The 24,831-nt window shown below is 40.2% G+C and overlaps 4 protein-coding genes across 5 annotated transcripts in view; all 4 read right to left on the bottom strand.

Moving 5' to 3' along the window:
- Nucleotides 1-828: 828 nt before the first annotated feature.
- LOC137923065 (CTD small phosphatase-like protein 2-A) lies at nucleotides 829-9,584 on the bottom strand. Of its 2 annotated transcripts, none has more exons than XM_068766189.1 (11): nucleotides 9,070-9,584; nucleotides 7,894-8,997; nucleotides 6,215-6,418; nucleotides 5,843-5,908; nucleotides 5,167-5,268; nucleotides 4,503-4,595; nucleotides 4,239-4,337; nucleotides 3,676-3,824; nucleotides 2,769-2,874; nucleotides 2,012-2,119; nucleotides 829-1,291 (listed from the first exon to the last, which is right to left on the bottom strand). In XM_068766189.1, exons 2-11 carry the CDS (start codon nucleotides 8,971-8,973, stop codon nucleotides 1,226-1,228), a joined length of 2,073 nt encoding a protein of 690 aa, XP_068622290.1. In that variant the 5' UTR covers nucleotides 8,974-8,997; nucleotides 9,070-9,584; the 3' UTR covers nucleotides 829-1,225. The 2 variants fall into 2 exon arrangements, with proteins under 2 accessions (XP_068622290.1, XP_068622291.1); XM_068766190.1 differs by having other exon boundaries at nucleotides 6,215-6,400.
- An 836-nt stretch (nucleotides 9,585-10,420) lies between these two features.
- LOC137922830 (low molecular mass lipoprotein PBMHPC-23-like) lies at nucleotides 10,421-12,477 on the bottom strand. Its single transcript, XM_068765916.1, has 2 exons — nucleotides 12,122-12,477; nucleotides 10,421-11,832 (listed from the first exon to the last, which is right to left on the bottom strand). The coding sequence occupies exons 1-2, from the start codon at nucleotides 12,202-12,204 to the stop codon at nucleotides 10,536-10,538; spliced, it is 1,380 nt and encodes a 459-aa protein (XP_068622017.1). The 5' UTR covers nucleotides 12,205-12,477; the 3' UTR covers nucleotides 10,421-10,535.
- A 3,560-nt stretch (nucleotides 12,478-16,037) lies between these two features.
- Nucleotides 16,038-18,240, bottom strand: LOC137922665 (uncharacterized). The gene is made up of 3 exons (XM_068765679.1): nucleotides 18,228-18,240; nucleotides 17,877-17,999; nucleotides 16,038-17,330 (listed from the first exon to the last, which is right to left on the bottom strand). Exons 2-3 carry the CDS (start codon nucleotides 17,960-17,962, stop codon nucleotides 16,052-16,054), a joined length of 1,365 nt encoding a protein of 454 aa, XP_068621780.1. The 5' UTR covers nucleotides 17,963-17,999; nucleotides 18,228-18,240; the 3' UTR covers nucleotides 16,038-16,051.
- Nucleotides 18,241-19,821: 1,581 nt separating this feature from the next.
- The window catches only part of LOC137923058 (uncharacterized), a 38,030-nt gene continuing 33,020 nt past the window's right edge, over nucleotides 19,822-24,831 (bottom strand). Inside the window, exons 15-18 of the mRNA XM_068766181.1 lie at nucleotides 23,312-23,503; nucleotides 22,397-22,542; nucleotides 20,749-20,878; nucleotides 19,822-19,930 (exon numbers count right to left, since the gene is read on the bottom strand). Of these exons, the coding sequence (XP_068622282.1) occupies nucleotides 19,881-19,930; nucleotides 20,749-20,878; nucleotides 22,397-22,542; nucleotides 23,312-23,503 (518 nt within the window). The 3' untranslated portion in view covers nucleotides 19,822-19,880. The remainder of the gene's footprint in view (nucleotides 19,931-20,748; nucleotides 20,879-22,396; nucleotides 22,543-23,311; nucleotides 23,504-24,831) is intronic.

Below are 24,831 nucleotides of genomic sequence, written 5' to 3'. Positions count from 1 at the left end.
CTAAAGCGCGCGCGCACTGTGACCGGGACTTTCTAACTAGAAACTATTTCATTGGTCACGGGAAGTGCCGGCGCGCAAGGCTCACTGCGTCAGTAAATAATATTAAAGTCGTTCAGCGCGCAAATTGTCGTGTACTCAACAGGCAGAAAATAACATTTATTGCGTTTGATTGAGACTCGAAATAGTGGATAAGGTAAGGCGTATTGCGTGGCGCGCGGCGGGTGACGAGTACGGTGCGGTGATCGGGAGGGTCGTCGGGCGGCGGCGCCTACCTTAACGCTATGTACACGAGGAAAGGAAAATAGGCGGCAACGGAGCTCGGACACCGACCGAAACCGGAGCCGTGGCGCGGGCGGCGCGCGCGCCCCCCCGCGCCGAGTACCTTCTACCATGAATTTTATTTGAAATAAGAGTCAAGCGACGCCAGTTGCGCACGCGCCGGCGCCACTTGCAACATAATCAATTTCATTTAAATTCTTGCAAAATACGTAACGTGAGGCTTAGTGGTGAATTTATTGATTCCTAGTGATTCCTAAATAATGTTATCTATTGATTTACTTTTCACATTGCGACCTCACCTGCTGAAAGGTGGAGCACGAGCAGTCTGCCGTCGTGTCAGCAGGCGCGACGTTTACATTATAATTAGGCCGAGACGCCGGGGAACGCCGGTGACACGACCAAGCGAACAGAGTCGAAGCGCATCGGGGCCGAGAGGAACGGAACAAATTAATCCTTATCGGCGCCGCTCACAACACATTTGTTTTGACACGCGAACGAACTACACTAGTGTTGTCGCGTGATTAGTTGGAACCAGTTTGAGCACGCACGGTCGCGGTGATCGTGTACAACTCATCGCTTCGATGCGTTTCAACTCTTCGAGCTGCGCGTGCGCTCCGACGCGAGTCGTTGCACTGGGGCGCGCCTCCCGCCGGCTCAAATACAAATTCGGAAGGGACACAAGGCGTCAGGACGTTTGACTCGTGGCATCCCCCGCTTCGGGATCACGAAACCAAATCAATTCACTTTCAGTTCACTTGACGTCGTAACGATTTGTGTCTCACAGCCCCGCGCACCGGGAGAAGCGAACCCCCCCTCCTCCATCCGTTTCCCCAGCTGCGCGGAGCTTGTCTTCTGCACCGCTCTGCACCAAACATGTCAAGCAGCTGGTGATGTCGGCTCTCGTGTCGTTGCGAGCGCGTGTGGTGCGGGCCTTGCGCGGAGCCGCTTAGTCCGGGGGCAGGTAGCTGAACAGTTTGTACTTGTCCCGGATGTACGGCCGCACGTCGTCTTTCTGTAAGAGTAAATAAACAATGCGGATGTTTACAAAGATGCTATTTATCCTTCACGACATTCAGGTTATAGAGAAAAATTGGAAAATATTTTTTTATTATTCATAAAGTTTACTATCGAACAATAAAATGACATTGAGAAAAACAATCATCACAGAATGCTAACAGCAACTTTGCACGGTTACATTGTATACGCGCTGTTTTCGGTGTGTGTAATAGGAAATATGACGAAACTACGCAAAGTGTGAGCGCCGGGTACCAAATTAGTCATTTCTAAAAAAACGTTTTACTAAGTCGTATATATATTTATTACAAAGCAAGCCCTCATGACTTCAACGCGTATGGAACCCTCGTGTAACTATGATATCAAACCTAAGTATGACGTCATAGAAAAGATAAACTTTATTGTAAATTGTATCGAAATTTATGACATTCTTTAAATGCAAACAAGTGATTCCTGGAAGTCAGTTATTCTCACTTTTGGATCAGCCTATTTAGGGTCAGATAATTGCGACCGCTTTGTACTGATGTGGTTCAATGGGGTGGTCACAACTCACAGCTTAAACAGCACTGCCACGAATGATTCGAAGTGGACAATGATATGAATGAATGATTAAAATATTTGAAAGAACGAATAAATGATATGAACGAATGAATCGAATGAAAATCGTATACCACGAAGCCCCATGTATATTAATCTAAAAGTGAGACTGGTCAGTTACCGTGGCGAGGTGCTCGAGGAAAGGCAGCAGCTTGAGCAGCTCGTTGTCACCGCGGTCCACGAACCAGCTGTCTATTGGTATGCCGTTTTCCAGCTGGTAGCCAAACGCCTACGGAACAAATACCACTGAACTGTATTATGGTGGACTATGACTGCAAAATATAATTTTGACTTTATAAACACACCAAAGTGTTTTTCTTGGACTCTCGCGATACAAATGAAGTTGCTGCACATTTTGTTCTGCTAAACTGCGGTGCGGGCGTCGCAGCGCAGCTGTTCGTGTGTGGTTCGTAACGTCATTCGACGGACATTCGCTGCGAGGCAGCCCTGCCCCGAACAGCGACACGTCAACCGCTCTCGGGCCGCCCGCGACCACACGGATGCCGTCAGTCCCTCGGCTCGACCCTTAGTTGTTGATTTATAAGTTACAGGCGCAGATATATTATGCTCAGCGTTGTCGTCACATCACCTACTAATTAAAACATGCATCATCCAACATGCCACCCAAAGGAGACAATGTCTAAAAGATCAATTCTTGAGGGAATTTCCTGGGTGTCTCACACAGGATCACCCCTACTTAGTGGTCATCATTAGGGCGGTAGGGTGGGGTCTCTTATGGAACGGACAAGGATTAAGGCACTTCACGGGGAGAAAGAAGACCTCCCACGACATTCCCGCGCTGCAGAAACGCATGACCGCTTACGATTGCGATGATGAAGGGCGACGTTCACGCTCTATGCGACGAGCAGGGCACTGACCTGCGGACTGTTGTCCACGATGACCGTCTTGCGCAGGTCGCGACCCAGGATCGACAGGTCCTTCACGTAGTTGCCGTTCACCAGCAGGCAGTGCTCGCGGAACAACCTGCAGCGTGATGATCATAAGCTATTTGCACCTATGTAATACTTTATTTTATACATCAGAAAAGATTAAAAACAGCAGCGGTTGGCCAGCGGTAGAGGGCTGAGATCATCGACCCAGGGTTGAATCCCGGGATACCGTTTTATATAATCCACACTTTGTGGGTTAATTAAATAACAATGCCACTGCTCACAAACAAACAAACCGTAGGTGTGCACTATTAGATTGCACTGCGATCGCCAACCCGCCTGTCTCGCGTGGCGAATATGGTACACCCCTACCACGGATATCTCATACGCAGGCCTATGGCTTGCAGTGAACATTTATATATATATATATTCTATATGGTTGCACACTGCTTAGTGCTAAGTTAATAGAACATAAAATAGAAATATAAAAAATAAAAATATGCAATTAAATAGTAAAGTTCACACTTGCCCGAGAGTGAATAAACCAAACTATAAATAAAAAAAAAACTATCAGTTTATTTTTACATGAACACCCACAAGCTCAGTCACCAGGTCTATCAACACTCGCTTATTGGCATCCGGCGCCACGACGGCTCACGACGATCGCCAGTTTAATGCAGGCCGATACATTTTGAAACTTTCACATTGTCGTAAGATGGAACGCTTTGTCAGCTTCTCGCGGCAGTGTCCGACTGTGACAGCGGACACGAGCAGAAGTCTCCCTCGGTTTAGTCCAAGGCTCAGAGGATCAGAAGATGTAGCCGAACTAGAAACTATGAGACCGCACTCCTGTCTACGTAACGTGTACGTGTGCGCGCGCGCATCCGGTACGTACCTGTACTTGATCCAGCGGCGCGCCGGGTCGAGCAGGTTGAGCAGCCGGTCCGCGTACACGCGCTTGCTCGCCGTGAACAGGATCACCTCGTAGAGCCGCGACACGCGCGCCAGGAACTCGGCGAAGTGCGGCCGCGTGCGCACGAACACCTGCACGCACACGGACCCTTACACCACCCGCTTATAAAGCGAGCTGTACACACGAGGTGGAAGTTGGAGACGCGGAAGAGCTTCGCGGATCACATCTCAAGGCTTTTGACCAGACTCTCACTGCTGCACATATACCTTTAGGGGGCAGATGGGGTCTACCCTTCGGTATCTTTAAAGGTAGCGAAGTTCGAGAGCTCCCGCTGAAACCTCGGCGCGTGCCGCTACGTGCTGACATTCCCCCGTCTGGGATGCCGATGTGTACACGTAGATAATACCCGTGGAGCATCCCGTTACGAGTGCCCGATATAAATTTTGTCCCTTGAATTTGTCGGTTGCTATTGTTTGGCCAATCTCGAAGTATAATTGGATATGAGGGGTCGCTGTTAAAGGAATCGAGGGTGTCGCAGTACTTACAGTGTATCTGCAGTCCTGAAACAGCACGGGGAAGTGAAAACTGGCGTCGGGCAGCTCCTGCAGCGAGCAGTGCACCAGAGTCTCGTCCAGGTCCAGTACCTGTAGTATTAAGTCACATTGAGTCACAAACAAATGCAAAAACATTCCAAGTTCAAGTAGATTTGTTCAGAATCACCAGTGTGAGGTGATACTTCTCCCATCTACTACTTGATAGAGATGCATGTTTAAAAACGTAGCCTGGGAGTTAAAACAAGCAGAACTCACGAGACTGAAGTCGGGACTGGTCCTGGTCTTCAGCGGCAGGGCGGGGTACCGCGCCCGCAGCGCCCGCGTGGACACGCTCTCCAGCGGCGGCAGCTGCCATACGAGTACATACATATATCAACACAACTGTGATGCAGTTGAGGTATTTATTTACAGTGTTTGTTACGTTCACGTTAAGAAAAGGGAGCGGCTGAGCCGAAGAGACAACATTTTCTAAACGCGACTGCATACTTGATTAGTTTCGCTCATATAAATAAATTGCATACATCCTTTAAAAAATAATTTAAAAATGCGCAGCGACGACCGGCTGTATACATTACTGCGCACTGCGCAACTAGGAGCGTTCGTATTTATATACACCTTTCTCTGTCGCACACATCTTCCATCGCTCACACACGACCTGTGTGATTGGTCAGTTGCAGTTTTATTTAGCGGTAAATAAAATAAAGTCTGTTCTCTGCGCTCGAATTTTACTTTTAACATTACAAGAGACAGTCTCCTAAATATGCAGTAGGCATATTAGTTACATTACAATACTTCAAATGGCAAACTAATTGTAATTGTTGGTGCTATTAAGGCGATGATTCATAACTTTTGACGGTATTGTGTTTGTTGGCGCAGCTAGTATCACATAATAGGGACTGAGCAACATGAGCAACTGTACCTGCTTAATGAAGAGGTAAGGGTCGAAGGCATCCACCCAGGAAGAGATCTGCTCGCAGTCCACCCGCCCGCCGCACGAAGAGATCACGTCCAGCTCGCCCTCCTGCAACACCCCGGCCCGATCACTCACAACGCCTCGCTCTTACACGCTTTTTAATGGACCCCCCGTTTTGGCGACTTGCCATTCGCCCTTATCTTAAAATAACAGGAACTTATTTATTGACACTTCTCTCATTTGTCACAATTTCGATTTTTCTATCTTCTTTCGTCGTTTACATTATCCTATTTTCTCTTTTTTATTTATTCACAATCTTTTTACACGTTGCTTCTCTTCCTATACCAAAACCTTTGAAATCGCTGTTTATTATTTACATTCTATAAGCATCTGCTGTTACATGTTACAGTGTAGTTAATGACCAAAACCACCAATTAACTACAATTCCACAAAATAGAGGTAACAGTAAGAGAGTGTTTCTAGGTTTGTGTGTATGTTTGTCAGTGGCATCCACTTCAATGTATGCTGTGACGTCTCTCTATTTTAAGTTGCCTTAACTACACCTAGTTGCATTCAACTAACTGCATAATCACAAATAGAGGAAAAGGATGATAACAGTTTAACAGATACACAGATAATGCATCATCAAAAGGGATCTGTAATATATGGAGAGGAAACAAACCTCGCTGGGAGACTGTTCATCGGGGCAGACCATGCCGGGGTCGTTGGCGACGATTTCAGAGCCCGTCTGTAAATGAACATAACATGAATTAATTAAATATTATCCACACTACACACAGCTATATGGGTAGACCACTTCTACCCAAATATAAATTTGTTAATAATTATGTATCACTCGGTCAGGAAGTAGTTAATGATGCTTGTGTTAAGTAGAAGCTTCTCATGCTTTATTCATTAGAGAACACTGCATTTTAAGTGTGTTGTAACTTGAGCTAAAAATTTAACATTTAAATTGAAATTGAATTATACCTGGCTAATTATGTTATAGTTATGGTATTCAGTCTATTATAATGTATATGAAATAATTTCTTACCCATGCAGTTGCTTCAGCGACAAGACTTTGACTGATCTCAGCCAAGAAACCAGAGCTGGGGCTGCGCGCGGAGAGCGCCTCGAGACTCTCAATAGCCGTGCCCTGTGCGTCTGTGCAGGTCGAGGAAATCTCACATTCGGAGTCACGGACATAGCCGTCTTGCTCAAGCATTGTCACCAAGTCTGGCTGCACAACCAATTTATCCTTTAAATACAAACATTTGTTTTCATCCTCGCCCTTATACTAAACTAGTAACTTTAATTTGAAATTTCAATTTTGCTTCATCTACAAAATGGTTATTGTTATTAACACAGGTGATAAAAAGTATATTCTCCAACCTATTATTTATTTTTTTCTTTATCTTCATTGCATATTGTACAACAAAATAAAATTCAGCCTTCCTTTTACCAATTTGTTATTTTTACCTATTTCATTAATGTCTATTCATTACCATCATCATCATCATCTGCTGTAGGATGTCCACAGCTGGACAGTGCTGCGGGTGTCCTATGCTTTGTTCTTTTGTTTCTTTATTTCACATTAATAATTGTAAATGAGCAGTGATAGCTTAGCAGTAGAGGATTGAGACTTGCAGTCATGTCACAGGTTTGATTATGTAATTCACACTTTGTACGTTAATTATATAGAACTTCCACTGCTCACAAATAAGATTCTAGAGGATGGGCAGCAGCATCCTCTGTGCACCATAATACTACACTGCAATAACCAACCCAGCTGCCAAATGTGCCCATTTCAGTATCTCCCCTTATTGAGAATTTTTGGGGAGGCCTATGCCTTACAGTAAGCAAAACAAAGAATTGCAAGTGAAAAATTGTTTCTCTTTCTAATCATGCCTCTTGTGGTTGTGGCAAAGGGTCAAATGGTCATGATGCTTTGTTGCTCAAGTTATTTATTGGATGCTTACCATCTTGTAACTAGTTGTTACTAGTTATTCTAAACTGAATCAATTAATTTATAAAAAATGTATATTTACAGAATTATAATAATATAAACATTTTAGACGGCTAAATAAAGTGTTTTTCATAATGCTCACATTTCCTTATTGAGCTACTATCACCTCATGAAACCATGTAAAAGGTTCCTCTAAATCCATGAAAGGCACAAACTACTCACAAGTTGTCTCCGTTTGGAACTTGCTATAGATTTATAGTTAGAAATTTACTGTTTTGAACAAGAATTTTACAGCACTACCCATCATTGAGTTGTCAAAATGTCAATATATTGTCTGTTGACACCATACAAATAATATTAATCAGTTTAAACCATTCACTTATTAAAGTTATCCCATGCTATTTTTTTATTTGTTCACTGTTCATAATTAAAATGTTGCATGACAACTTAATCAAGTTCATTGGAGACTCAATGAATGCAGGCAGTGCAAGACCAGTAACTGAAGCAATCCTTGGAGGAGGCATAGGTCCTGCACTAGGTGTCCATGGGCTGGAATGAATGTATGTGTGCAACAGTGTTCACCATAAGACCTCTTTTATTTTAGCATGATAATCATATTAAATTCTAAAAAACAGTAATTACATTTAGTTTTGTGTTATCAATGTACTGAGTTATAACATCACCATCACCTTTACCACTAGCAATGAAGCATTTTTCACAAAATGCTGAAGGCTTAAATATAAAAAAAAATTTGCAACTGAACATACCTGCACATATTTCTCACTGTTTGCTAGAAAGTCAGTGCATACATCCAAATCATCAGTGGTGGAAGTTGGCTGGTACATCTCCAAGTCGTTGCTGGACTTCCTTCTTTTCATCAGCCTTTTATCAACAGAGCTTTTCCGCGGGGGCTTCTTTTCATCCTCCTTTTCTGTTGTCATTACTCTAGCAGCTTTATCTGCGAGATAGTTGATATCTTCATCATCTGCAGGCAATCTTTCATTGATCAACCTAGCACATTCTGCTATAGCCATGAAGTCATTGAGGCAATCATTTGGAAGACATAACTCGGAAGACTCTACTTGAGTTTCTGAGTCGGAGTCATCTTTAGCCATGTCGCTGGTGGTTGTGTGTGGCTCGTACATGGTGACATCATCATCTACTGCATTCCAGTTGCTTTGCTCTGGAACTAGAGGCTCCTTTGTCTTACATTTCTTTTTTGGGCTCTCTTTCATAGAACTAACAGGTGCCTTAACTTTCTGTGATGGTATTCCTAGTTGACGAACTTTGCGTATTGGGGAACTGTTCAGAGATGCTGATTTATCTGTTTTATCGATCCGTCTAGACTTTCGCGGCGATACGGTGGCTGATACGACTTCAGAACGAATAAGCTCTCGGTTCAATGAGCTGTGACGAAGCTGGACGCTTCTATTTGTTCGAACATCATTTGTTCTTACTTTGGATGTTGTTGACACTTTGTCATTTTGAGTTGTTTTTGCAGATTTGACCAAACCTGATGACACATTATCCCTTAATGAGTTCCGTACGACAGTTTGAAAAATGGGCTTTTTTGTTTCGTTATCCTTATGCTTCTGTTTTTTATTCACCACCTGCATCGGGAGGTCCATCATTGCCGTTTTAATCCTCACCGGCTTACTATTCAAATTTCTTTTGGGATGTGCGATAGAGAGTAGTGTCCTGTTGAGTTGGACTGACTCATTTCTAGCCGCCGTGCGACGCAAGATGTTGCCCCAGGTAGTTTTATCTTTGAATTTACGCGTTTTAGTGCATTTAGGTTTCTTTATAATAGGGAGCGGTCGCTCCCTCTTCCGGCTCCTTAACCGCATCGCAAGTTAAGTGGCTAACTTAACCTGGAACACCACAACCAAATTGTAATTTTTTTTTTCAATAGTTAACACGAAACCAATTCAAGCAATACTTACATGAATTCTGTTGTTAGAAATGTTATGACCCAGATTTAGATAAAAGGATCTGGTTGAAACTTAACATAACAGCAGCTTATTTAAAGCATGTATATTTATAATCACCACTTTTAGGAAAATTACTAAATAAATTTACTTCACTCACTTTCAATGAAACGGCGCGGCAAAAATCTTCGCGCCTTTTTTCACAACAATATTTATTGCAAATGTTAACTATTTTAGAATGAATATTTGTTAAAAAATACAACTAAATCATTAGAGTAATAAAACTAGTTAAATATTGCGGATGTAGAACAAAAATAACTTTAACAAACGCGAAAATAGAAAAGCGGCACTGGCACATTATTGATTTATGCGCCAACAGTCAGTATAGCTACTTGCTCGTAGCTGTTGTGTTGTTTATGCACCCCATCACTGAAGTTTAAAATGCACGAAAATGTTTCGCCGGTATGCATCTAAATCAAAACTACCTGGTCGATTTTATAGCAGAACACAAAGCTAAACAAATGTCAAAATGGCGGACATTCTCTTCAGTCAGGCGGGGCTGCCACAATTCCGTAATAAAAATACTTATTACAATATTTATAATATAGCAATTGTGGCAACATTTCGAAAAATATTTCGCCTATATCGATAACTATATCACATATTACTAAGTAATTGTGCTATTTTTGGCTTGATTTCTGTAAATAAATCCCATAATAAATATAAGTGTAACGTCTATAGTAGTAATCAATAAGTAAATGCGTCTGACTTCGTTTTATACTCATGACATTCATTAGAATTACACACTGCAGGTTTCTTATGAGTGTATCGTTTTATCAATATGAAGTTAAAGTGTTTGTTCTTTTGTTTAATTGTCCTGTTAAGGAAAATGTTACATTTTTAGTGTAGACCAAAAGACTAGTAGTCACTTATTAATAAGTAAGAGGTACTTCATTTATATTGTCACAGCTTATACGAAATGCAAGATTAGAATCAAAGCGCGCCAAAAGTTTCAAGTGATCCTGATTGGTTATTTCGATGTATAGTAGACAAATATAGTTTACAGAAATAACAAAAAATATTTATGGTATCTGCATTAACCTTGAATCTGTATTAAAATATATTTAAATAATTTTAATATAAAATATATTTTTTATCAGCAGTTCAAGAAATTAAATTAATAGAAAACATTTTTCTCGAAAAGTATTTTTATTCAGATCAGTTAATTTTTTACACAGCCAATGTATTGTATTCTTATGTGTACACTTTCGTATGATATGGTATTAAAGTATTTTGTTGAATCTTTGAATTTTCTACTCTAGGAAGATATATAGTCTTCTTTAAGGTAATAAACATAAATATATATTTCATAACAGGTGAAAGCTCAGATCAGCCATCGCTTTGTTTCTTTAAAGATTAAAACTTAAACAAGTTGTAATGCTAAGTATTAAATAAATTGTAATTGTATATTTAAGAAACCTTCATTGTTCGATCGAATAACTTTCAATCAGCGGTTGTATTTTCCAGCTGAACTTGTCCGGCTCGCTAATGGCGCCATCGACGGCTATTACGCGTCTGTAGCCTTCCTTTATCTCCGAGTCCATGGCGAGCCCATGCATGAATTGTTTGTTGACCACGTAGAAAAAGACTTCGTTGTTTTGGAGTATCGGAACAAGGGTCCATTGAAATTTTAAATCATTGGATGGTTTGCAACCGAAAACTTCTCTTACGCCATATATTTTGTTGTTGTCTAGGGTTAAATAAAGTTTTTCATCCACACTTTGTAATTTGAACGATAAATTATTATTTTGCCATATTGGTGAAAACTTCCAAGTGTTAATTTTATTACTGGGCACCAGTGATTCCGTTGACACCTCGCACAGATTGTTGTTATTCAATTTCATCCGAAGATTATATTTGTTGTGAAAGATGCTTACACGGTCGCCGTTTAGAATCGGAGCGAATTGCTCGGGAAATTGTTTTTTGACAATATCTTGTTCTTTGTTGGACCACAGATAATACGCGTAATACATTACACTTCCGTTTCCTCCTTCGCTGCCTTCTTCGAGCAATTTAAAAACTACATTATGTATTGTAGACAAATAATTGTTAGTTTTAAAGACTTTGCTTATTGCTAGCGCTTCTTTGAAATTGCGTTCAGTTATATTTCTCTGTAATTCCTCTTCGAGATATTCGGCGTGTACATACATTCTGTAGGTGTTGAACGCCGTGAGCTCGCGCAGCGCGGGGGGTAGCCTACGCTTTGGACAGTGCAGGAGTTGTTTTACTTTAAGCGCTTTTTCTAAATTCTTGATGTCTTCGGAATCGTCGTCGTATCCGAAGGCGACCACAGCGCCAATATTTCTCACAACCATACGCGCAATATCTCTTGCGCACCTGCGACTAATGCGTCCGCGAGACACTGTTACTAGTTTTACCGATGAATCTTTTAAGTAGTGAGAAGTATCGCAGTCCATGGAGCTAAAAACCGGTATTCTGTTTGGGATTTTTCTGTCGACGTCGGAGCCTCCGCTGACTAGTTTGTGCTTTTCATTCACATTGTAACAGTTGGAAAAGCCGCTGATGCCCTTCTCAGTGACGACTCTTCCTTCGCCCCAGTAGTCCACGTGGTCTATGAGGCGGTGCGGCGCGGGGAGCTGCACGAGCGGGAACTCGGCCACGTAATCCAACTCGGAGTACGGGTAGAGCAAATTTTCGTTTCGATCGTAGTTCGGTGACGGGGCGCTTCGCCACGCGCCCATTGACAGCGGGACTGCACTTCAGACAAAGAGTATTTTAAATTACATTCAGTTAAACATATTTGGGCATTGTCTTTAAAAAATTACTCCAGCATTTTACAATATTTTTCTGTCTGTTGCTTTACATTGGTAATAGGTGAACAATAATAATCACAACTAGTAGGACCCACGACCAAGGTCAAGGATCAAGGTCGGATCAAGGCGGATGTGGGCAGCACAGGCTTGTTCATTGTGGCGTTCTTTGGGTGAAGATATGCCTTGCAGGGGGCGTCTATCAGTTGGTATAGTGACAGTACATTAGTTATTACCTGAGTAATTCTTCTTCCTCCGCCGCTTCTTCTTCAAAGAGCTCCTTGCACCACCGAGAGTTCTTCCGGTAAGAGCCGAACATTTTGATCTATTTTCTTATATCCCTATACTACAGTACTACAGTACAGTTACAACAATTAACCTAGATCTCCCTTTTCTGAAATAAACTGCGAGGATCATTTACAAAGCTGGCAATATTAAGGTGACGTGTGTGACACAAAGTAGTAACATAACCTAAAACAGATAACGATTACAAGCTGCAGCACCGAGAGGCAGTTCAAAGAATTTTCGATTTGATACCTGATATTTAGCCAAACATAACAACTACATCTCTTAATCTTTCCTATTTAACGACTATTTTAAGCATACATGAGGATTTTAATAAATTAATCGTCATGTTCGCTGAATTGCAACAGAATTATTGAAGTAAACGGCTTCAAGTGGCAGCGAGCAGGTCATGTAGCGTCCAGAGCGGGCGGCTCCAACGTTCTGGAGCCGAGGCCACGGAGCGGCGACAACAACGTATAACAAGGTGGACATTTGACATTGTCAAGGGGTGCGGAAGGCGCTGGGCGCAGGCGGCTTCTAAGGGATCCTATTGTAAAACTATTGAGAGGGGAAATGTATTGCGACTGAAATCACAACGGTGAAGTGACCTTTTGTGACTGCCTATCAATGCTGCAGATTTTGGACACAAAGACTACGGGTACGCCGAGTTGTACCCACTATGAAGAAGAACTTTAGAATTTCTGATAGTTGCCTTATGCACGCTCATATATAACAATCGCTTCACGAAATTACGACACTAACCGAATACTAGCACATGTTGTTATCTGACATAAACCACATTTGGTTTTCAAAATAAACCATAGAGATAGTAAAAATTGATAAAGTAATTTGCCGATTTCACACGATCAACGTGCCGAGTGCAAAGTAACCACACTACTGGATATGTATTTGTGTATTGCACTTCAAAATAATTTGCGCCCTCGTATAACGCGATTTCACGTCCCCTCTATAAGCCCGGGGTTATAACTCAACATAACATTGTGCTTATACTTCTGTTCTGTGAACATAAGTTGAGTGTACCTTCACACATTATGTCAGTTGCGTTCCTTTAAAAATAAATTAATAATTATTTTTATCATTATTAAATGTACACTTATGATTTTATTTTAATTGTAATCGAACGCGCACATTTTACCTTCTCAAACGAGAAAAATTGACTATACCACGTGTGTGGTTTCCTATAACGCGGAAGTAACCTACCGTGCTATCGGAGGTATTACTGTATTAAGTCATTGTTTGCTTGTTACACCAAGATGACAAATGTACCTACCGCGCGTCAAAACTTCACCTCATGGTGCGATTAAGTCAACCGCACCACATCTCACCAGTTGTCTTACCAACAGGTAAGGCAATAGAGATGCATTTCTTTGGAAACTAGAACGGCACTGCTTGTATCAAAATACCTCTTACTTTCAAGTACATGGCCGACGAATGAGCACAGAAAATTTAAGATTTGTCTGTATCGAAGGAGATTAGCAACTCTCATGGCATGATATAGGTTTGCAGAACAGTAAAACTATTCTAAATGAATGATTTTTAAATAAAAAAAACTGATTGGGAATAAATAGCTCTGTATCAACGGTACTCGTGAATTTGGTCACAAAAATCATCTGGTTTCATTTGGAATAATCGTACCAACGAATTGTCAGTGGAAGAATGTCATTACATAGGTTACGTTGCGTTCGCGTGGAAACGCTTCGTTTCAAATTCAAACTCGAACGCCACCTTGAATTCGGACGCCGACATGATGCGGTTGTGGACAATGCATTTTGGTGGAAGCAGATCCGCTAAAGCGTACAGCTGCTGTCAAACTGGGTTATTCTGGCGATCTTCAAATTGCATACGCACGTGATCATTCTAGATGTGTAAGTGTATGTAAGTGTATAGAAATGTAAATTAACGAATAAATAATACATTTATTAGTTTATTTACGTATTATCCTATTCAAAGCGGACACACACTTCTTTTAATGAAATATAATTTATTCCATCTTTGGGACTCTTCCTAGGGCCGGTCTCGGAAGTAATAACAATACGTAGTCCGAATTAGAAGTGTGTATACTCATCATGCTGAGTCGCTATATATATAAATCGATTTCAAAACTGTGAAATCAATGTTCAACCAGTAAAAATCCAGAGAAGTATTGTAGAGTGCTCTCTTTCTCCCGATGTTTGTAAAGCAATAAATTTCTGTGGAATTCCCCTTTTCGATGACGTAATGCGTCTCCTACATATCAAAGAAATGTGGGTCAGTTACGGATCTGTACCCAATTATGATATTTGATACAAAACGTGCTGATTATTTAGCGTTTAGCTGCGATGATTGACTAGTGGTGCATAAAACATACGCGCCATCCGGATATTGACTTGCGATACAATCTCCAGTCACAGTATTTAAACGTGGGCCTCCAGCGCTGGTCGTCAGCTTGTGCAGGAATAAGTTAACCTACGTTAGAATACTATGACGTTGTTGCTAATGAGCTGTAAGACGATAAAAAAATAATACAAACATGCAGCGCTCTGCATTGCTGGCAATTCTGGTCGCAGTACTTTTGCGTTGAATCATTCTCCCGTGCTCGAGTTCTAGTTCGAACGTCGATTTGATCGGCCGCCATTGCATTTGGCTTCATTTTGAGGATCAAATAAATGAACGCGTGCGCTCGCGTCTTTAGGAAGGTGCAGAAGCGTGCTCGGAGGGTCACTCATCTCCTCCCGCTAATCGCGTAAGTCGGACAAATAGTATTAGTAGTAGTTCATTGAAAATCGTGAAGTCCGCAACTCTGACGTAATTAACAAAGATGGTGATGAATAGCACAAAACTCAATACCTCACAGTTTCAGAGAATCTTGTATTAGTGTAATAGTGTTTAAGGCGATAACTATCTTTTTAGGTTATTTCTGGAGTCTCACTGCTGACCACATCGCATCTGCAGATTCCGCGGGTTCGAGGCGGCGGGGCCCCGATGACGCTCAACTAAAATCAACCTGTGCGTTGTACTAAGTTTTCGTGTTTAATCGTATGCCATTGTTTCCAGAAATAGTAGTCCAGCGTTGGTGCATTAGGATTCAAAGAGGAACACCCGTTTGGTGGACGCAGATGATTTAATTTGCAATTGCGCTCTGAAGTGTACTCAGCAATGAGACACAATGTCACCGCGAGATTCGGAACTTAAAAAACAGTGATATAGTATTGTCGAGACAGTTAAACTTAATTCAAACAGAAGATGGTTGCTTTCGGCAAAATCAATGTTTACATTTTATCTGACTATTATTATCCTATAAACCTTATAAACTTGGCAGTGAATTTGCGGTCAGGATGTGCAATACATCCTGACCGGACCTCTCTGCGTCGTATGAACAAGACTTATGAGCTTGTGGATCGCGGCTTTGCAAAATATGTGTCAATGTACCCACCGCCCGTGCTATTCAATGCGCCGCTGAAGATGACCTAGCGTTGCGCCTATAAATCCTTCAAACTAATGAGTATTTTTGCAAGTTATTATTTAGCAAACTTTTTAAATTGTTTACGAAACAATTTAGCGAACGCAGGAGTGCATTGTAAAGCTTTATGCAGTCGCCGACCCAAAATTATTATTTTATTAGTTCCAAACAATTAACATTGACCCCGCACTGACGAGAATTTACTGGTTTATTGTTTTAACTGCTTCACTCTCGGGATGTGTCTCTTTACATCTAAATATAATGGGATGTTTATCATCCTTTGGCCTAGCAAGAAGGAACTACTAGAAATAAATAACGCTTTTCTTATTATCTTTAATAATCTGATGCGAACAAGTGCAAGTCACAGACGCGAGCAGTAAGCATGTTGCAACATTTAACTATATCGACTAAGACTTTTATGTTATGACGTGGGGACGAGGTCCCAGCTGTACACGTCGGACTCGCAGACCGGCTTGTCGTCAGCCACCACCAGTCGACCGGCCGCCGGAGCCGCTTCCCCGTCAACCTTCAATCCTTGCTTAAATTGTTTATTGATTATATAAAACAACAGTTCGCTTTTGTACGACACAGGCTGCAGACTCCACTTGTAGCTGAGCTCGTCAGAGTTCGGTTCGCCGTACGCCTGCCTTCTGTTGTTCTTTTTGTCGCCCAGACGTAAAAACAGTTTGTGATCCACGCTTTCTATTTTGAACACCAAATCCTTGTACTCCCAGATCGGCACTAGCTTCCAGGCGCTCCGGGCGTCGGCGACATCTGCTAAAGCCTTCCTCGATTCGCCTGCGTCCAGCACGTCGCCCAGTTTCAATGACAAATTGTCCTTTTTATGAATTATCTTAACGCTGCCCCCGCTCGCGATGGAAGCGAACGCCGCGGGGAAGTACTTCTTAACAAATTCCTGTTCGCCGTTGATCCAAAGCTGATACGCGTACTTCAAGACATTCCTGTGAGCCTCTTTTACCATTTTCGTGACGACGTTCCTAATTAAAGACGTCTGTCCGTTCATCTCCAAGTCTTTAATTATTTGTATGGCGCTGTCGTAGTTGCCGTCCGACACGTTTAGTAGCAGCTCGTGTTTCAAATTGTCTAGTCCCACGTAAACGATCCGAGTGTCGAAGGCAGTCAATTCGTTCAGTTCCGCCGGCAGTTCCGCGGTTGCATAGAACAACAGATTTTCTCTCTTTAGTGCAGCTTCGAGATTTAGAATGTCTTCAGAGTCTCTGTCGTATCCGAGCGCGACAACCTTCCCTATGTCGTTGTTGACGATGCGCGCAACGTCCTGCGCGCAGCTGGGACTGATGGCCTTCCCGGATATGGTGACAAGTTCTACCGACTTGTCCTTGATGTACTTGCTGGTGTCGCAGTCCGTGGCGCTCAGCACCGGGATCCGATTTGGTATTTTCCTGTCCACGTTGCCGCCCCGACTTACGAGTTGATATTTTTCGTTAACGTTGTAGCAGTCCGTGAATCCGGAGGTGCCTTGTGGGGTGATAATTCTACCTTCGCCCCAATAGTCGACATGTTTGATCAGGTTTCGCAGTGAAATAGGTATTTTCAGGAGCGTGTATTCTCCAGCGTAGGGTAGTTCTGAGTAAGGATAAAATTTGTTTACGTGCTGATCGTAATTTGGTGGTTTCGCGTGTTTCCAGATGTTCTTTAACTCAAGGTGGCTGTCGATTTCACTGAAAAATTATTACTACATTTAGAAGTTACAGTGAAATAACAACAGTTCAGTGAACAGTAGATTTCGAACATTAGTGTTGGATGTATGTACAGCGACCTATCACATGAATATGCTTTGTTTTTGAAGAGTGCAACATTTTTTATAGACATCATTTGTCATAAATAGTAAAGTAAAGCATTGTAAATCGATTCCCATCAATACACCGGATCGATATAAAAGGGTCTGCACTCTCTTTTTAAAAAAAAGCTCTCGTATTATCGACAGGAAAATTACAAGCATTATTTTATTTTTAATGGGATAATATAAATAATATTAAAATAGTCTGCATTTGTGTTTGTGAAAGAGTTGCAAGACGGGTGTAGGAGCGAGTATTTCAATTACTTGTAATGCCCCTTCTCACCCATAAAATTTTTCAACAACAATGCATTTTATCGTGAAAGAAAATTTTTGCTAACGGCAGGTGATTTTAAGAATTTAGTTGTCCAAAAGTATACGTAATATGAATAAGGGCGGGCACAGTTTTAAAACTTACATATTTAATTACCTTAAAGGTCCTTCCCTTATTTTTACTGGCTTCTCTTCTAAGTCGCGCCTGCAAGCGTAAAGTTTGTAAAAGTCTGCGCTCACCATTATTAAAGAAGTGTAAGCTGTACTGTACCAACTGCAACTGAAAATATAAAATCCCGCAATAAATTGGGGTTTTGTAAATAACTCTAACAAATATTAGATATTTCGTCTTGACCATCTCACTGAGCTGTATTCATTACGTACGTATGTAGCTGTATTTGAGTATAAGTAGTGATAGTAACAAGTCACATATAACATGTATTTTTTTTTTATAAAAATTAGGTTATAACTTTTAACAAACTAAAATAAATAAGTTTAGTTGACTCACCTCCGCAACGCTGTGGAATCTGATAGAAAATTAAATCGACATGTTTATTTATTTCAACTGTTACCATACTTAATTAAGTAACCATTGTTAAAATATTAACTTTAGGCCGTAATTTCATGGGCATATAATTTATTTTCTAATAACGAAGCACTATTTTTTATCAAAAAACCACAGAACTTGGTTTTCAAAACTTCCGCACTTGAATCGCTCTGTTCTGATTATAAAGTGAATAATGGGGCCAATACATTTATATTGCTAAAATAATTAAAATATTTTTTATTGATTTTCAATACAACTACACTTTTATTAAAAAAGTAATGTGAGAATTATGTACGTATCCATTTGATTTAAGAATATAAATGATAAAAGATTTCTGAATAAGTATGCTGCTTATCATAGCAAATAGTACATTTTATGCGATATTTTCATACAACAAAATATAAACAATGGACCATTGATTTTGTGCATTAATAAATAATAATATTGCAATGATACTGATAAAAATTTTTTAAGCCTTTAGTCAGACTAAACCAAAAAGCTAAATACGCCTATGTATGTCTGTATGAGTATATGTACCGTATGTCTGTTATGCCTTTGTTTGGCAACAAATGTAGCTAAAAAGAACAAAATTTGAATACCTGTCTGTATTCGTTATTCGGTCCCCAGTTAAGTTCGAAGAAAAAGTAAAATAAATTCAACTTGAGTATTGTAGTACGAATAAAGAAGATACAAAAATGTCGAGCGTATCAGTTAACTCTGGCAAACAAGAGGTGCAGTTCGTAACGACCAAAGATGTTGATATATATATATATATATGTGTTTAATATTTGTTTTAAGAATTGTGTTGTTGAATACAGAATGCTTCGGAATTGGCGCAGGAGGTGGAGTCCGTGCGCGCGATGAACGAAAGTCTGCGCGCGTACTTGGAACTCCTGCGCACGTTCAGTAAAAACCTGACGACGGTTAATGAAAATTGTGTGCAGATGAACAAAGTGAACAGGCAGTGGGTGGAGCTATTGACTGAAATGAAATGACCGCACTTTTTTAAACAGAACAAGTCAGAAGTGAAACATTGTGCCAACTATGACAAACTGTTACATTTCATCTTAATTACACAGTGAACTGCAAGTATACCAGCTCAAACACAATTTTTCCTTTAGCAAAACAACTTTAATCATGTTGGTTTTGTGCAAATACGAACTCTTGGGTTTTCAAGTTCCAGTAAATTGTAAGATATACCTACTCTTTTCATTTTCTTCATTAGAGTATTTTTCATAACATCACAATTGTAGATCAAAAGAGAGTTGCTTGTATAAATCATTTATTCAGATCTTACAAAGTAATTTATTAATTTACAATAACCAGTGGTATCTTTAAATAATTAAAGATTTATTAAAGTTATACATATTAAATAATAAATGTAAAGAATAATAAAAAAGCTTGAATCTATTAAATGTAATGACTCTGTAATATAGTAAGAAGACAAGAAATATAATATAAGATAATAAGTTAGGAACATTGCCAGATATATTGTTTAAATAAGATCTTAATCCAAAAGCATCACATAAGTACTCCTTGTAAGAAAACTGCACACATGCTTGGCAAGCTAGCTGAAGGTAAAGCATGCCCACTGTCTCCTTACTACTATTCCATTTACACATCAACAGTGGCTTCCTTAACCACCGCCTTTGAAGTGGATTTCTCTGCAACAAATGAAATTGTCCAACAGTTTTGAGATTACTTTAAAAAAAATTTTTCTTTTTTGTTTTTAAGATAGTCATGTTTATCAATGTGAGAGTTCTTTTTTAAAAACATGTGTTGCGCTTATTAAGAGCTGATTTTGGAACTTTTTCTTATGGAGAACAATTGTTGAGTCAATTTTGAGACGCTAAGTCTAAGCTGGAACTCTGATTAGCAGTGATAACTCCAGAGCCTAAGTTAGAACTGTTTCAATGATCATCCTTCTTGGAAAGGCTATGGGATGTTTATACAGTCTCCCAGACAGCTTACTCCTCAAAGTGAAGTCTAAGAAATACATGTTATCTCTTGCTTAGCTTGTGCATTAATCTACAACAAGCTGTCTGCTGCATTTATGACTGGATATTGTAGTTGATGTTACTACTAATAGTTTATGTAAATTTGGTTAATTGTGTACATAAGAAACATTGTGATACAAATGAAATCTTACAAGCCTCATCGATTCAAATAATAAAAATTTCCCTAGAATCATTATCAACCATTTCTATAATAAGCATTATTTTAAAACAATCTTAAACATTTAAAATTTCTTAAACATATTCAAAAGACATTTGAACTGCTTTGGTTTTTTTTTGTGTAAGGGTGATTACACAAATTATAATTACTGGAAAGGAGCATCAATTCATTCAAGATATTCTAAAATTTAATGATGCGTATTAAGTATTTAATTTTATCTAAATCATAAAATACCTTGTAGACATATGTCATATCTGCACTAAAAATGTAATGTTGAACTTTGTTATTGAAAATAATATTGTCTCACCGATCATGCATATAGAGTACTGCGGAGTATCACAGGACATGCCATACACCAGCCCATTTAAGTGGTCCTGCCGGTCCAGGTTTAAGCATGGGTTATCCATTGAGAACTCCTCATCGAGCCACGGTGGTACCTTGGGTGATTATATACAATTATGGTTTATTAAACAAGTTTTTGGCAGTCTTGCAGTTAGTCACTGGGAATTGATCAAATATCTATAAAATTATTTATTCTGTTTCAGTTTAAAATAAGTTTTACATATTAGTAGCAATGTCAATGTGAACATATTTACTGCAGTATTTGCAAATCACTTACCTTTTTATATATTAAGGCATTGTTTGTTACTTATGGAAACTTTATAAGCGAAAAAAAAATTTTAAGTTAAATATATCATTTGTAATTAATCTTTAAGTTTTTGTAAAAGTTGCCAAAACTGAATGGATTATATTTGACTCATATAGTACTTTGAAAGGATAATAAAGGATTTAGTTGTTAATAAAGTTGTTTTATTTAAGTAAATAAAAAATTGAAAAATGGGATTCTTTTTTCACTATTTAAAATAATTTCAAAAGATTGTTTCATATAGAGGAAGCTGAGTGGGATCCACAAAGGACATCAAGCTCGGGTATGACGCTCCATCAGTGCAGAGGTGATGCGACAGTCTTATGGGTTAGTTTTTTCATTTCGGATCGTCGTGGTCTCAAACTATCGTGACCGTGATCCTTTAACAACGCATATCCTGCGACGAACTACCAAAAATACCACATGGATTGTGGGAATTATGAAAAGTTCCTAATGGAAGTAAGAAAGGGCCTAATTAATATATAGCTACTTCCGCTATGCAGCAGTAGTCGTGCAATAAAGTGCACCGCCCGCCAGCTCGCTGATAAATGCGCGTGCGGCAAACAATGCGAAACACAACTACCACCGTAAATTTACTCTACACGTGTTTCACCTCTCCACGGGGCATCCTCAGGAGATGTTACACCGACCAGTGTGCAGTGCAATTACTGGAGTTGTTCACATTGCGGAGCGGACGATCACTGAGTGGTCTGCAGAGGCTAGGAATCCCACATAACCCAGCTCCTAAGAATATCTTGGATATTCTAATGTTTTCTTCCGACCAAAAAAGGAATATTAATTTGTTACAAATCCTAATATATGTAAAGAATTGCAACCATTGATGAAAAGATTTAGTAGTCAAAATGGCTAGGTCGAATGGAAAGTTAATGTCGTTTAGTAAATGGTTATATATAAAACACTTGGTTATTTTAGTAGGAAATAGCAATGATTAATATTATTTCATCATCATCATATCAGCTGATAGACGCCCACCGCAACGCAAAGGCTTCTCTCAAAGATCGCCACGATGACTTCGGGCATCCAGCGAGAACCTTCAGATCCTGACAGCCATCGGTCGCACGAACGATACGACTCGCTTCAGACTAACAATTCTTCGAGCTGTCGGTGACCGTGGCTCTTCTGCGGATCTCCTCAATTTGGCACCAAAGCTCCTGGGCTTCCTAGACCTTGAATCGTCTTATAAGGCCTACCGCAAGCGTAAGTTAATGACTATAAGAAAGTAATATAAACAAACAAAGCAAGATTGTCAAAAGTGAGAAAAAGCTTTTATTATAACAGGACCACTTACAAATGTCCCGTACAGAGATTCGTTGTCACTTTTAGTGTCCGGTATTCGCTTGCCGTTGATCGGATTCTGCCAGGCGTATACCACCTGGTCGGAGTTTACATCCTTCGTCATATTCAGACGACCGGAGATCCAGATGTGTTCCACCGCTGGAAATAATTGGCTGCTAAATTTCATTATATTTCGTAATTTTGTGATTGCAAGTCTGTTGTAGATTGTCATAAAATTTTATAGGTTTGCTGTGTAGGGTTAACCCGAATACCCTGGAGCAGCGGTCGGACGCGAATCGACGAGACGTGGGAAAAGTAAAGGAGTGTATGAATTTTTGTTGCTATATATTAATGTACTTCTGATCAATATACAGGGTGCTTGGTTTTAAGTGTAAAAGTTTTAGGGCGAGTGTGTAGCTTATTTGTTCTAAATTATTGTATCGTATAGCCTATACAAAAGTCAGTGGTGAAAATATTGGTTTGATAACCAGTTCATTAAGTTAATATGTCAAGGATATCCATATCTATTATAAAATAAAGGAATTTTAGACGTTTACCGATGCCGACAGGTAGATTAATACATAAACGTTAATATCGACAAAATTTATCGAAGCTGTTGTCGGTAACCCGGGTTTACGCAAGATTTTTTTTTAAAGACGATATTTACTAAGCTTTATGTATCAATAGAAATAAATCTCTGAGACGTAAGCCAAGTTCAAAGATCACCAGCAAATAAAACAATTGATGTGTCCTACTAATACAGTGAATTAACAAACATACAAGGTGATTGAGTATCGGTGCAAAAGCTTTAAAGGTTTTGCAGACAAATTGAAACTGTTAAAGCTACACCTATGAACAAAGACCTTGCATATTCAGGTAGTGGGTGGTGGCAGGGTTGGTCTGCGGGAGACGGTGTGGGCACACTCACGCTCGTCTTTGTTCTCGCCCATGAGCAGCAGCAGCTGCACGAGCACGTCGGGCGCGTCGGGCGCGGCGAGCGAGCCGTTCATCCGCAGGCAGTTCTCGAAGGCGTGCTGCCAGTAGTACTGCTGCCGCACGAGCACGTAGTAGAAGTTGTCGTCGCTGGGGATCTGAGCAGCGCGCCGCATGCCCGCCACTCCTGCACAGACAACTCTTTAGTAAAAGGCCCAAGGTCCTCCGATATCATTCATCCATATGTGTACCTAGTACATTAACTAAATATAGGTCTTCGTCATTGTTTTTCCTCTGCTTCCCCTTAAATTTCCAATAAAACCGGTTGGAAGCGGTATGCAGCTGCCGTCTTTCGACGTGAAGGTAGACTGACGATCTTGTTAAGGATTTGGATAAGTCGTCTACGACGTTTCAGCCCATAGACGCCCACTGCAAGGCATAGGCCTAACATCTATGGTTGGTTGGCGATTAAAGTGTGGTTTTATTGGTACGCAGAGAACGCTGCTGCTCATCCTCTGGAAACTTGTCTTATTTAGTGAATCGAGCCCGCGACCTACGATCGCAAGTCTCAGTCCTCTACCGCTGGGCCACCACCGCTCACTAACTATTATAAATCAGACTAACATTCTACAAAATTTAGTCTGTAGAACACTGATAAATTGACTAAATGACTTCGTGGAACATACCACACCTTGGCAATGTTGTGTTCCCCTACAGGCAATTTCAGTATTTTATATTAGTAAAGTAAAAATTTCGCCGAGTTCCTTTCTCCTGCTCTCAGATCTAATGCATTAAAGTTCACAACAGGCGGTAAACTCAACTAGATGTCATTAAGCGAAGTTTTCCATTGTACGTTCAGTAAAGAACTTTTGAATTGGAATCTTCACAAGTCTAATGACCTGTTCAGTTCCAACATGTCACTGACGTGGCGGCGGTATAAACCTGGATGGCTCGATAGTTGAACAGTATTCAACGAGAGGAACCCTCAGAGGTATTTGAAATATTGTGAAGAAAAAATTATTGAATTTTAAAAAATTCTGTCCCTCACAAGATAGGGGTAAACGAAAAAAAAAACACGAAAGACCCTGTAGGAAATAAAATTACAATAACTAGAAACATAAAACGGACAGAAGTGTCTTCTAGTATACAATTACGACACGAATTGAGTAACAAAGGCCAAAGGTCCTCTGACGCTGTTCTGCTTGTGCAGCTGTTATGTTACTTAAACTTTCAACAGATGGCGCTGATATATAAAGCCTGTAAAAATGCACATGTTTTACATGACATGAATTTCTTGCAAGGCACTTACATAACTAAATGAGAAAGAATATTGTTCCCAGCGTCTATACTTTTAATATATGTAACTTGCTTGAGAGCTTTCCGGCAGTATTACTCCATTACTGGTACTTCTATTGCCTCTTACAAAAGAAACTTGCCATTAGCATATCGTGTGTAGCATCAATATGTTCTCATGTCTAAGAAGAACCTCGTCTTTTCAAACATGACTTCAAAATT

This window comes from Battus philenor, unplaced genomic scaffold (genome assembly GCF_028537555.1).
Source record: "Battus philenor isolate CCGP_79_NKW_IND1 unplaced genomic scaffold, ilBatPhil1.0.hap1 SCAF_20, whole genome shotgun sequence".
Lineage (NCBI taxonomy): Eukaryota > Metazoa > Arthropoda > Insecta > Lepidoptera > Papilionidae > Battus > Battus philenor.
This window is presented reverse-complemented; position numbering and strand designations above follow the sequence as displayed.

Coding starts and splice junctions, on each gene's coding strand:
- LOC137923065 (XM_068766189.1), bottom strand. CDS start 8,973: ATGCGGTTAAGGAGCCGGAAGAGGGAGCGACCGCTCCCTATTATAAAG. Junction 4,338..4,502: donor CCAGTCCCGACTTCAGTCTC/GTGAGTTCTGCT, acceptor TTAATACTACAG/GTACTGGACCTGGACGAGAC. Junction 2,875..3,675: donor CGCCGCTGGATCAAGTACAG/GTACGTACCGGA, acceptor ATCACGCTGCAG/GTTGTTCCGCGAGCACTGCC.
- LOC137922830 (XM_068765916.1), bottom strand. CDS start 12,204: ATGTTCGGCTCTTACCGGAAGAACTCTCGGTGGTGCAAGGAGCTCTTT. Junction 11,833..12,121: donor GAGGAAGAAGAATTACTCAG/GTAATAACTAAT, acceptor CTTTGTCTGAAG/TGCAGTCCCGCTGTCAATGG.
- LOC137922665 (XM_068765679.1), bottom strand. CDS start 17,962: ATGGTGAGCGCAGACTTTTACAAACTTTACGCTTGCAGGCGCGACTTA. Junction 17,331..17,876: donor ATAAGGGAAGGACCTTTAAG/GTAATTAAATAT, acceptor ATAATTTTTCAG/TGAAATCGACAGCCACCTTG.